This window comes from Podarcis gaigeae (genome assembly GCF_964106915.1).
Source record: "Podarcis gaigeae genome assembly, chromosome: 7".
NCBI classification, from domain to species: domain Eukaryota; kingdom Metazoa; phylum Chordata; class Lepidosauria; order Squamata; family Lacertidae; genus Podarcis; species Podarcis gaigeae.
This window is the reverse complement of record NC_139683.1, coordinates 90391406-90404070: the sequence shown is the minus strand read 5'-3', so window position 1 is coordinate 90404070 and position 12665 is coordinate 90391406. Positions and strand designations below refer to the sequence as shown.

Sequence of the window (12665 nt, the reverse complement as noted above, 5' to 3'; positions counted from 1 at the left end):
CATTTCTTAGAGCAGAGAGCCAAACAGAAACAGATTCCATTGCCGGCCACCATAGGAGTAAGGAGGGGATTGGAAGCTGGGAAGCAACACAAGGGGGTGGAGCAGGCACTCTGAGACCAAGGGGAGCATAATGCACCACCTCTCTGTGTATTCTGTTGTTTTAAATAAAAGAGCTGGAAGAAGCTCTCTATGTTTCTGATTTCACTAGGCAGTCAGCCTGTGAGTCATGACAGGGACTGACTTCTGGGTAAGTATGTGTTGAATTGTGCCATGAGATATCTGTTACTTTTTGTCTATTTAAATAAGTAAGTAAGTAAGTAAGTAAGTAAGTAAATAAGTAAATAAATAAATAAATAAATAAAGCATAAGCCTGTTATGAAGATCACTTGCTATAGGAAGAGGAAAAATTTAGGCTGCAATCATAAGCAAACTCTGGGCTCATCCAGAGGTCCTTTTGTGCTGCACTTTCTGGGCTCAGATCCGTGCTTTAAAGTCGTGTGTTTGTGTTTAATCCTGGTGCTTTCCCTGGGAAAACTCATGTCTTATTGCGGTAAATGACAATCTACAGAAAACCCAGTTGCCATTTGCTCCAATTCAGTTGGTGAAATACATGTTTTCCCCAAGAAATTGGCAATACAATCCAAAAACCCTGCTCAGATATGGAGTTTTAAAGCCCAGGCCTGTGCCTAGAAATGCAGTCCAAAAGGAAGTTAGATGAGCCCTTACTTGGGAATAAACACAATTAAATTACACTTACCTCTGAATAAACATGCATATGATTGCCCTATATGTATATAATTCATACATTAGTTTACTCATTCAAAATTAGATTTACAAAATTCCTTTTGGCTGATAGGCTGATACACTAAACCAGTTGCACTCAACAGAAATTTAGGCCTATCAACTTTATCTGAATCAGGACTTTATGCATGTAGAAGTTGGTTTAGAAGTTGGCTGTCTTTAAAGCTTAGACATTCCCATGACCCATTTTCTATTTCAGGGCTTCTGTGCCTATTTATAGATAACAAAAAATGTGAGATTAATATTGTGAGGGAGCTATGCAGAACAGTATGGCAACTTATCTCCAGATCACATGATTAAAAATAAAATTACAGTGGTGGCTTGACAAACCCAAGGCCCTATTTGGATTGTTTGGAAGCTCAATGATGTTTCACTACTATAAAAATAGGAAGAGAAGGAGTATTCCAGCAAAATTCTCACACGAAGTGAAAAGGCTAGGTTAAAAATAAAAAAGCAGAAAGAGGGTATAAAAAGAAGGATGCATCCAATAATGATAGGTTAAACCAAATGGTCTAACAAGGTCTGCCATTAACAATAACTCTTTTCTCAGGAAACTCAAGTCTCCGGTGATAAATAAGAATCACAACAAGACAGGATGCACATGGACCCAGCTGCTGAGCTGAAGGGATATGGGAGGCAAACAATCTGTGCTCCATTGTCTTAGAATGTCCTTTGCAAGACCTATTTGTGCAATTTGAGCTTGCAAAGGGAAGATCACGAAGTTCACAGCTCCTTTGCTCCGCAAAGATGAAGATTCTCCTCCGCATCTTTTGGCAAGGGCTGCTTTTGGGACTGATGGTCCAGCCCAGCAAAACGGGGGAGGTCCTGTGTTCTGGCACTGCTTGCTACACACTCCACTTTGGGAGGCACAGCTGGATGGAGGCTCAGCGAAAGTGCGAAGACAATGGGGGCAACCTGATGACTGTGAAGAGCCAAGAGGAGGCATTGCTGGCCTGGCAGCTGCTGGACAAGATGCCCAAGGAGGGAGCTGGCACAGACGTGAAGGTAAGACTGTGGATCGGGCTCCATCGGGAGATGGGCAAATGCTACCAGCAGCATCAGCCACTGAAGGGCTTCAGCTGGGTGAAAGGAGGCGAGGACACCAAGTACGCTAATTGGGAACGGGAGCCCCTTGGAACATGCACAACCAAGAGGTGTGTGACCCTTCAGAGGGCTCCTTCCGCACTTCAGGAACTGGCCTGGGTAGACAGCCACTGCAGTAGTTCAGCTGTCGGGGTGTCTGGCTACTTGTGCAAGTTCAGCTTCCAGGGGATGTGCCGCCCGCTTGTTTTGGCGGGGCCAGGTGTTGCCAGATACACCACCCCTTTTGGCATAGCCACTGCTTCCCTTGTCGCTGTGCCCCTTGGCTCCACCGCTGAAGTGGCATGTGGTCCTCAGAGGGAGGAGGTGCCCAATGACTTCCTCATGTGCAAGCCACAGTCTAACAGCAACACCTCGGAATGGAGCAGCCCAGGCCCATTCTGTGCTTCGCCCACTTTGGGTTGCAGCTACAGCAACGGGGGCTGCGAACACAAGTGCCTGGACTTGGGCAGGGGCTTGTTCCAGTGTGCTTGCCACACCGGATACCAGCTTGCAGCAGACCGCCTTTCCTGCATCTTTGTGGACTATTGCAGCTCCAGCCCATGCCAAGGACAGTGCCTGCCACGCCCAGGCAGCTTTGAATGCCTCTGCCCTCAGGGTTACATGTTGGCTGATGATGGGCTGCACTGTGTGGATGAGAACGAATGCAGTGCTTCCCAAAGCCCGTGTGGACAGCTCTGTGTTAACACAATGGGCAGCTTCACCTGCCTTTGTAAACCAGGCTACAAGCCTGCCAGTCCTGATAGCCAGGAATGCCAGGACATCGATGAGTGTGCCAGGGGCATGCCATGTGAGCAGCTTTGTGTAAATACGCACGGCTCCTTCCTCTGCTCCTGCTACCCAGGCTACCAGCTGGAGGGTATCAATAGCTCTTCTTGTCTCGATGTGGATGAGTGCCTGGAAGAGCCTTGTGAACATATGTGCATCAACCAGCTGGGCAGCTATCAGTGCTCTTGCAGACCAGGCTGGACTTTGGCAGACAATGAGATCTCCTGTGTCCCTGATGTCATAGGCAGGGCCCCCTTCCTCCCCACCCATGGAGAGAAAGAACTGAGAAGGCCAGCTAACATCCATCCTTCTTCAGAGACACCGACCTTGCTGCCTCAATCTTCAATTCAAGCTGAACTAGAAGGATCTCAGGATTTTACCACCCACCCAAGTGTGCTGAGCACACCACTAGGTGCTGAAAATCAGGCTGGAGACATGATAGACCATGACAGTGGCAGCTCCAAGCAGCTCCTATATTATATCTTGGGCGGCATCGCTATTTTGCTACTGTTGGCGCTTGCCCTGTCCTTGCTGACCTACAGGAAAATGAAGGCCAAGAAAAGCAATAAGAAATCGACGAGTGCTGCTGATAATTACTCTTGGGTGCCAGATCAGGGGGAGACCAGGGCGTGACACTGTGTTTCTGTTGTGGCTGTCATTTTTGAGATGGAGGCAGGGAGGAAAGAGAAGATATCTCTCTCTCTCTCTCTCTCTCTCTCTCTCTCTCTCTCTCTCTGTATATAAAATGATGCAAGAACAAAAATGCATATATGAGGAAATGTACAACAGCAACATTCTTACTGGGCCATCTGAAACTCTAAGGGTTCAGGCAGAAGTAGGATTTTAAGAGCAACCACGGCAGGCTCTGCACTTGTAGAATAATTCTAGCTAAGCATTTCACTTTAGAGAGATACGCAGCAGCAAGCTGAATGCTGGATCAACCTGACCTCACCAGCTTCTGGTACCTTGATTATTATTATTTTTAAGAGCAACACATAGAATCGTAGCATCATAGAACAGGGGTAGAAGGGACCCCCCTGTACATTTCTTGGTATGTATATGCCCATCTATCACTTACCCCCCTGCTTCCAAATCAAAACATTTAGGAACAATGGTTGCAAAATTACTCCAGGGATTGGAGGAAGGAGACCTGTGGGTGATGTGATAGGTGCTTGCCCATAGGTATCTTTCATGATGTGCTATTTCTTATTCAAGCAGAATTACTCTAAAAGCCTTGCAGAGGCAGATCAGCAGAGGATCCTCAAACTGTCTCCACAACTCTTAAATGATTGCTTCTATTTCACCCTAAGTTAACAAACTTGTGACCCATCCTTAGGATACCCTATAAGGCTTGACTTTGACTAGAATTAGATTAATCAAAATCCTATAACTATAGTTTAAGCAGCCTGTGAATTAGCTAGGTTTGAATAAATTGAAATCAAAGCAGGACCACAAGAAGATTAAGAAATGGTAGCGCTTCATACACATTTAGACTGCACTGCAGTCTCTGCCGTTCTGCATTCTAGCCAAAGCATTGAGGATAGGCTGAAACATTCCTTGGAGATGACTGGGAATCCCACTGTAGGTGCAGAATCTGTGACATCTGGGGTCTTCTTCAGTATCAATGCTAGGATGTTCTTGGGGACCTCTCTGGGCTGCTTCAGGGACTATGTTGTCATAATAAGGACCAATATAATAAGGACCATGACTGGGTGCAAAGAGGGAAGTAGTTCTGGGGAATACCAACAGAAGATTGAAACCTAGGGCAGCAGCCACTGTGAGTTTAATTGTAGTAATTGTTCAGTGCTGACTAAATTTTGTTTTTGTTCATGCTTCAGTTTCCTGTTGCATCATTTTATGAAGTCTGTAGAAGCAAATATTACTGTTGAGTTTCTTTTATTTTTGTATTTAATTTTGGATTTGCAGCATTAATTATTCTTTAATTATAAGCCCATCAACAACCTGCTTAATGTACTCTAGGGATGGGGGTGGTGGTATCCAAGGTATGAAGCAATGTTCAGACCTTCAGAATCATCCAGGTCTGAACAATCCAGGTCATTACAGGGACAATGAAAAAGATTTTCCACCCCACTTTATTAATGCATGTACAGCCTGGGTGATTCTGAAGGTCTGACCATGGTCTTATTGTGCAGGCTTTGACTAACGGCACAAAGCTTTGTTAAATATTTTAAATGCCATACAGCTGTAATCCCCACCCCCTTTTGTATTACGTGTGTGAAAAGATCATTTTTACTGCTGCTGTTTTTGTCACATTTAAATCTCTTTGTATGACAATACAAATCTTTTCAACCTAGATTTTGAAAAGCAGCTTAGTTTGGGGGTTGCAAAGGTGCTTACAGTTTTCTTTTTCTATCTTGAAATATTTTTACAGAACATGTTTATGGGTTACTTAAAAAAACTGGTCATATATATAATTTCAGAGAAATAGATGGTAATAGTAAAGGTAAAGGGACCCCTGACCATTAGGTCCAGTCGTGGCCAACTCTGGGGTTGTGGCGCTCATCTCGCTTTATTGGCCAAGGGAGCCGGCGTACAGCTTCTGGGTCATGTGGCCAGCAGGACTCAGCCGCTTCTGGCAAACCAGAGCAGCGCATGGAAACGCCGTTTACCTTCCCGCCGGAGCGGGACCTATTTATCTACTTGCACTTTGACTTGCTTTCAAACTGCTAGGTTGGCAGGAGCAGGGACAGAGCAACGGGAGCTCACCCTGTCCCGGGGATTTGAACTGCCGACCTTCCAATTGGCAAGTCCTAGGCTCTGTGGTTTAACCCACAGCCCCACCCGCATCCCTATAGATGGTAATACCACTCTTTAATTTCACCAATGAGTACTAGGGATGTGATCTATAAGGTCCAAATGGAGAGGATATACATAAACATTTGAGTGGGGAAAACTAATTGTGAACATCCTCACAGTGCTCCTGCAAAAAAATATTTGCAGCCACAGGTATTTTTATGTTTTTGCCAATAATTGCATTTGACACTGGGGCCCTATTCAGTAATAGCAGTTTTGGTGCCTGGACAGCTACCCTCCCAGATCTTCCCATGGAAAGCCATTTCTATAAATAATATTTCTATCAGTAATTTATTTACTGAAATATGCATAAAGCCAAGTGAGCATTAGTATAATAGGTTTTATGTTTTGCCATTAAATCTACCGGGACATGGTCAATGTTTTTGTCAGCACTATTATATGCACTGGGCAAAATTAAGCACTTCAAAGGCCACTTGATTTTTACTCCAGATAATTAAACACATGCTTAACTTGTTTATCAGAATCCATTAAACTGACTTCATGTGGCTTGGATCATTGCCATTCAGCTGCTTAAGGTGTGTTTAGCACAATAAAGTTTCTAATGGGCCACCAGCTACATCCTGTTTCTTACTGTGTATAGGAAAACGTTTTCTTGTTTTTCCTCTCTGTTGGCCCTATTGTGAAATCAAGAAAGTATTAAGGAAATGTTATGACTCTTAATGTCTTAAAGGGTACCATTACCTTATTTGTGTATAACTGCCAATATTGTGCTTTGGCAAAACAGAATATGAAAACACTCCCCATTATAGCTTAAATCAGATGCTTGGGTTATAGCACATAAATAAAAAATTAAAAGATGTACTTATGAACTTTTCTAGGATGTGGGACATGTTGATTTAGAATCATGACATTCAGGATGTCCTTTTCATAAACTTGCTTTGTATCTTCTTATCATTTTAATTCTATTATTGTTTAATTACCTTTTAACTATGACCTTTCTATGTTTTTAGGTTTCTGGGTTTTATCTTCTTCTTCTTCTTCTTCTTTCTTTTTTGTGTGAGTTCTGGGGGAAAACACAGGATGTTATTATCCCTATGATTATTATTCACAACAACTGAGCCAATGACGGACATGTTTCAGTGCTCCAGGCACGGGTGAAGGTGCCCCCTCCATGATATAGCCTACAGTTGGCACTCCAAGTTGTGGCCCATAGGTATGGAGACCTAATGGCAAAGTCCTATGCCCTTTTAAAATGTGGAGGGGGGTTTGGGGGGGCATTATTGGGTTGTTGTTTCTATTTTGATTATGCATTTTGTGGTTTTATATTTTGATTTTATTCTGTGAACTACCCCTTCCATTTCTGAAATGCAGTGCAATGAAGAATCTGCGGCTCTGCAGATGTTGCCACTTGCCAGACTACAGTTCCCACCCCCTCTGGCCATGGACTATGTTGCTTGATAGGAGCTGCAAGTCTGTTAACATCTGGAGGGACCATAGCAGGACCACCCCTTCCCTAGATCTTTCAGAGGGTACAGTTCTTTACCTTGGTTCCTGATAACATTCTTATTTATGGGACGCTCAAGGATTTAGGGTGTGCAACCTTTTTCAATTCCAGCATTGTGGTCCACAGTGTAACCTGGATATCGTAGTTTGTGTTGAGGAAATTCCAGAATCTGTTTCCTGGAGTCCCTGACTGTGTGTGTGTGTGTGTGTGTGTGTGTGTGTGTTCCTTCTGCTCAGCAAAGGGGTTCTCCCCTTCTATATATTCCTCATCTAGACTCTAATCTACTCTAGATTCTATTCTCTAGTTTATCTCGAATCTATCTCGAATCTCCTGGAAGATTCTTGAACTGGTGGGGGGCTATCCAGATGTTGCTAGACCCATCCCCAAATGGTCAGGGATGATAGGAATTGTAGTTCAGCAACATCTGGAGGGCCACGGGTTGCCCATCGCACTCCTATCAGCATCTCAAGGGAAGTTGGCACAGTATAAGGGCCTACCAGCAGTTAGCCTTGAGAAAGGCCCGTGGCATTGGTGGACACACTGTGGATCTCCCTCCTGATTCACGTTCACCTGATCTCCACGCTGCTTCCCAGGTTCAGCCCATCCCATCTTATCAGCATTTGCATTTTAGCTGCTTTTGATGCTACTGATTCTTCCCCTGAATTAGAGGTGATTTTTTAAAAGGGTTGGGCTTCACCCCCTAAAATGACACACCCTCCTGAGCTCTTCAGTATAATAGGGTTAATATCATCCACAGAATTGTAGAACCCAGCCCCTGCAATGCAGGAATCTGTCACCCAACATGGGGCTCATCCTCTACCAACTGAGCTATCCCAGCAGTCATAATTCACAATTGCACATTGTGAAATATGGAGGGGTAAAATACTAATTATTCCAACTGAATGAGAAATTTGGCTCTGTATCACCAGATTCTTTGTTGTTTAAACTTCAAATGAGCATTCACCAGTGATTCATCTCCATCTATATTAGCAAATTTACATCTTGCATCACTATTTGGCTTTTGCTTTGAATTTTTTTGTTGTGGGTTGGGTTTTGTTCCTCCCTCCCCAAGGTGCCAACCTTTCTAAGAAATGCCAGAAACATTCCAGAATAATAACCATCCTGCTTGAACTTATTGTTGGGAATTGGAAAAGAAGAAACACAGCCTCTAGCTATATATTATTCCAGGTGCATGCGTGGAGGGGTAAATATGTATCTGGAACCCTACGTGAAGGATTGGGGAGGAGTACAGCAGGTGGCAGGGAGATACAGTGGGAAAGTGGTGAGCAGGGAAAGGGTTAAAGCGCCCGCTTTCCTGCAAAACTGATTCTCTCAACCTGTGTTTCCACATGCACATTTGCCTATAGTGTGTAGTTTAGTCCTAAGAATCATAGCGCTGGAAAGAACCCTGATGGTCATCTAGTCCAAGCCCCTGCAGCTGTTCCCTGTGGGGATGGAACCTGCAGCCTTGGTGTAAAGAGCACCACGCTCTAACTAAAGATGCCCAGTAGGGATTGCTCTCCACACTTTGGTGTCCTGGAGGGCAGCAGCACCCACTTATCAAGGGCTCATAGTCACCTTTTGAGAGTCCAAAAAACTAGGGCCAATCCTGGTAGTGCAAATCAGCAGAAAACGTGACCAAGAAAATCCTGAAATCTCTACCACCTGTTCCAAATTTGTACAATTCTCATGTAACTTTTGACTGCCCAATTTCTAATGGCTTTCCCCCTTATTTATGTTGAGAATGTGATGTTTAGTTGCGAACAACATTTTATAGATTACATTTTTATGCTATGAATTTCCTTGGGATGAATGGATGGAAAGTGGTATACAAATTTAATAAAGGAAACAAACAAACTTCTGTCTGGGTGTTTCCCATGTGATGGCAGGAAGCAATCGTGAGGATCAGATGCTTGATGTAGTTATTCCAACACCAAGATACCCAACACCAGGGCTTGGCAATGACGGCAAGGAAATTAACTTGCCAGGTTCGTACAAATGCTTCCAACACACATTTGAAGAGGCTTGAAAATCCTTGATGGCGGTCCCTGAAACATTTAAAATGTGAGTTCTTTCTGCTGACGTCAAAAAACAATACATTTCGTGTACCCTTCTCATTCCTTCTACTAATGACAGCCCACCCCTTGCTGAACACACAGCTTCTACAGCACAGGTGCCTAGGAGGGGGGTGGATTGCGCCACATTTTGGTCAGTGACATGGAAAGAAAAAGCTGGTCTTCTAAAAGAAGAAGGGCAAGATCCCTAAAAGCCAAATCTGACCAAAATATTTTCTTCCCACATAAGAAAAGTGATTTATCTCGGATTCCTGAGTATGCGTAAAATGCAAATACAAAGATTGTGGCAAGGGGAAAGTGAGAGGAAGGAGAGTAAAAAGAACACTGTCTGTGCTTACTAGCACAGATTTCTGAATAGTCACAGCAACTGATACCGCATGTATACATACATACAGACATGCAAAGAAGGACCCAGTGGGCTGGACCCAAAGGCTTGGGCCTGGGGGCAGGTAGCGGTGGTGGGGGAAAGAAGTGTGCAGGCAGACACACAAGATCTCTATCTCAGGTGTGACCAGTGGGTCATCGAGTTTTATCTGATTTGTACCTTTAGGTGGAAGAATAATTCCTGGAAGCTCCCGTGACTCATCCCTTCAGCTGATATGGAGGTTAGTCTCACCTTCCGTATCAGACTGTGCCAAGGGATAAGGGTGGAATGAAATTATCTCCTTAACCATAGGCGCCGACTCCATGGGGCCTGAGGGGGCCTGAGCCCCCTCAAAAATTCGTTTGGGGGGGCTCCGCCCCCCAATAATTTAAGAAAATTATTACCGTAAATTTCGCTCTATAACACGCAAATTTTTTCTCCTAAAAAGTAAGGGGAAATGTCTGTGCGTGTTATTGAGCGAATGTGTGGTCCCTGGAGCTGACTTGCCGGAGCGCAGGAGCAAAAATAGGCAAAAATCAGGCAAAAATAAGATCGGGCGGAGGGAAGGCGGAAGCTGCTGCTTTCCTGCATTCTGCCTCAGGGTCTTACTGCCCACCCGCTTCTGTTGCTGCGTTTGCTCAAACTCAACAAAGAGCAGGGAATCCCCTGCCCTCCTGGCAAGCAGAGGGTTAAGGAAAGGATCGAGTCCTTCCTTCTAATTCTTTCCTAGTCACACTGCGTGCAGGCTCCAGCCCACCACCTCCTCCTCTCCGTGCTCTAGGGACTTGCAGGTGGGAGAGAGAGAGAGAGGGCTGGCTTGGGGGGGGGGGACTTTTGCCTTCCTTTCCTCCCTCCCACCCCGTTAAACTCCTCCCCTGCATTCTTAGCCAGCTGCTTCTCCGCACATCCCTCTTGTGCTTCTTGTCCCTTCTGTGTTTTTCCTTCCCTCCCCATTTAAAATGTGGTGACAAAGCACGGATCCACATGGATCCTCAGGATTTTTGCATTGGATCACTCCAAATTCACCATCAGATCACATTACATGTCCATGGCTACATCTTGCACCAAAAAAATCACGCACCCACTTTTGCCTAGGGTCACAGTGGTGCAAAAACGTGGTTACAAAGCACGGATCCACATGGATCCTCAGGATTTTTGCATTGGGTCACCACAAATTCACCATCAGATCACATAGCATGTTCATGGCTACATCTTGCACCAAAAAAATCACGCACCCACTGTTGCCTAGGGTCACAGTGGTGCAAAAACGTGGTTACAAAGCACGGATCCACATGGATCCTCAGGATTTTTGCATTGGGCTACTCCAAACTCACTGTCAGATATTAAAAATCTTTATAAAATAGAGAATTAAATACATACAGAATGTTAAATTTTCAGTTTCGAAATATTAGTACTAGTTTAGTACTGTATTTCTATATTACTATAGTACTGTATTAGTTATTTTCAAATACTTAAATATTTTTAGGGTGTAAGACCCAATTAAAGCCCGTTATTTACATACAGTATTAGGCATACTGTATTAACTTTATTAACTGTATTAAAGCATTAACTTTGAGATATTATTTTTATTTAATGAACCCTCAGCCTTATTCAAAGTAAGCTTAAATTAGCTATTTCACTTATTAATCAAAGTGCTATTACTGTGCGACAGCAATATTTTATGTTTTATTCTTTTAATGATAGTTTAGGATTTATTTAAATATCATTTCAGTCTTTTCAGAGCTATATATTCACTGCTCTGTAATAGTCTATAAGCATAATTGTTACTGCAAATTAAATTAGCTTTTTACGAAAATACCGTGCGTGTTTATGTTTTGTTTCTTTTTTCAAAGCCAAAAAGTGTTTCAGGCTTGTCGAGTTTCCTGGAGTGTGGAGTTATAGAGAGTCGAGTTTTTGGGTTCTAATGTTGATCATATGACTCTAAAATACTTTTAAAAAACTTTAAAACTCACTAATTTTCATCTAAAATTTGGAAAACTTCCCGGGGCAGGACCCCGGTATGGACCCCCCCAATATTTTTTATAAGTCGGCGCCCCTGTCCTTAACCCCATCTTAATAAGATATTATAGGATTACCCAAACACAACCAATATATCATTTTTATTGCTTATTTGATTGATTTTGTTCTCTGCTGTGTATTAACTGGAAGATCCCTCATTTTACCTCTGGGCTAAAATGCTGCCTGCGTACTCCTAATTCCAAATAAGACACGTGTGCATGGGAAGACTCAGCAATTGGTGGAGCACCAGCAGAAAGGAATTCTGAAACTGGAGCAGTGGAGAACATCAACTAAGAATGGCTCTTCGTGTATCCTTGCTATGTATTTTTTAAAAAAACATTTTTATTAAAGATTTTCTTTAATAAAGAAGTACATGCCAAGTACATGCCTTGTCTCTTTTTTCACGTTGTACAGTCTTTCTTACAAATCAGTTGCATTTGTTGTGAGACATTAGTGTTGAGTACAGGATAAGGTTGGGGAAGAAGGGGTGGGGTGGTGAGGCTTTGGATCGTGTCCGTGTGGGGTTTTGTGTCAGGGTCAACTGGGTGGGTTCTCTTTCTATTTGTTTATTACATTACCTTGGTAGTGAGAGGTATGGGGGGGGCAGGGTGTGGTTGGACGCAGTGGGGTTTGTTCGCATTTGTCAGGGGGGGGGAGGGCTTGTTGGGTCAGGTAAACCAGACTGATTTGTATACTGTCGGTGGATTCTTGTTGTTGCCTTGCTGGGATGTGTATGTGATAAAGGGGAGCCATAATGAGGTGAAGGCGTCCTCTTCTATTTGTCCCCGTGTCATAAGGCCCTCTGCCTGGTTCCCTATAACCTCACTTCTCACAGTGAGGGAACCACCAGAAGCCTCAGATTTTGCAAAGTTTACAAATGTGTTCTTTAGTTAGGGTGGTTGGTGTGTTTATGGGGTCTGGTGTCGTGACCATCAGGTCATCTGCGAAGAGCCCTTAGTTTGTAGGTTTTACCTTTCACTTCCACACCCTTGATATCTGGGCTTGATTGGAGTCAGATTGCTAGGAGTTCCAGGGCCAAGATGAATAGGAAGGGAGACAGTGGGCATCCTTGCTTTGTGCCTCTTTGGATTGCTATGGTATTGGAGTCCATATTGTTAATTGTGCATTTTGCGGAGGCTTGGGAGTAAATTTGTTTGAGGGTTTGTAGGAAGTTGGGGCCAAATTTCATATTAGTTAATACTGCTAATACAGTGGTGCCTCGCAAGACGAAAAGAATCTGTTCAGCGATTCTCTTCGT

The 12665-nt window shown here is 43.7% G+C and overlaps 1 protein-coding gene across 1 annotated transcript; it reads left to right on the top strand.

Annotated features, from left to right (window-relative positions):
- The first annotated feature begins 394 nt into the window (after positions 1–394).
- On the top strand, positions 395–6061 carry CD93 (CD93 molecule). The gene has a single exon (XM_083748643.1). The coding sequence runs from the start codon at positions 1549–1551 to the stop codon at positions 3301–3303; it is 1755 nt and encodes a 584-aa protein (XP_083604769.1). The 5' UTR covers positions 395–1548; the 3' UTR covers positions 3304–6061.
- The last annotated feature ends 6604 nt before the right edge of the window (positions 6062–12665 follow it).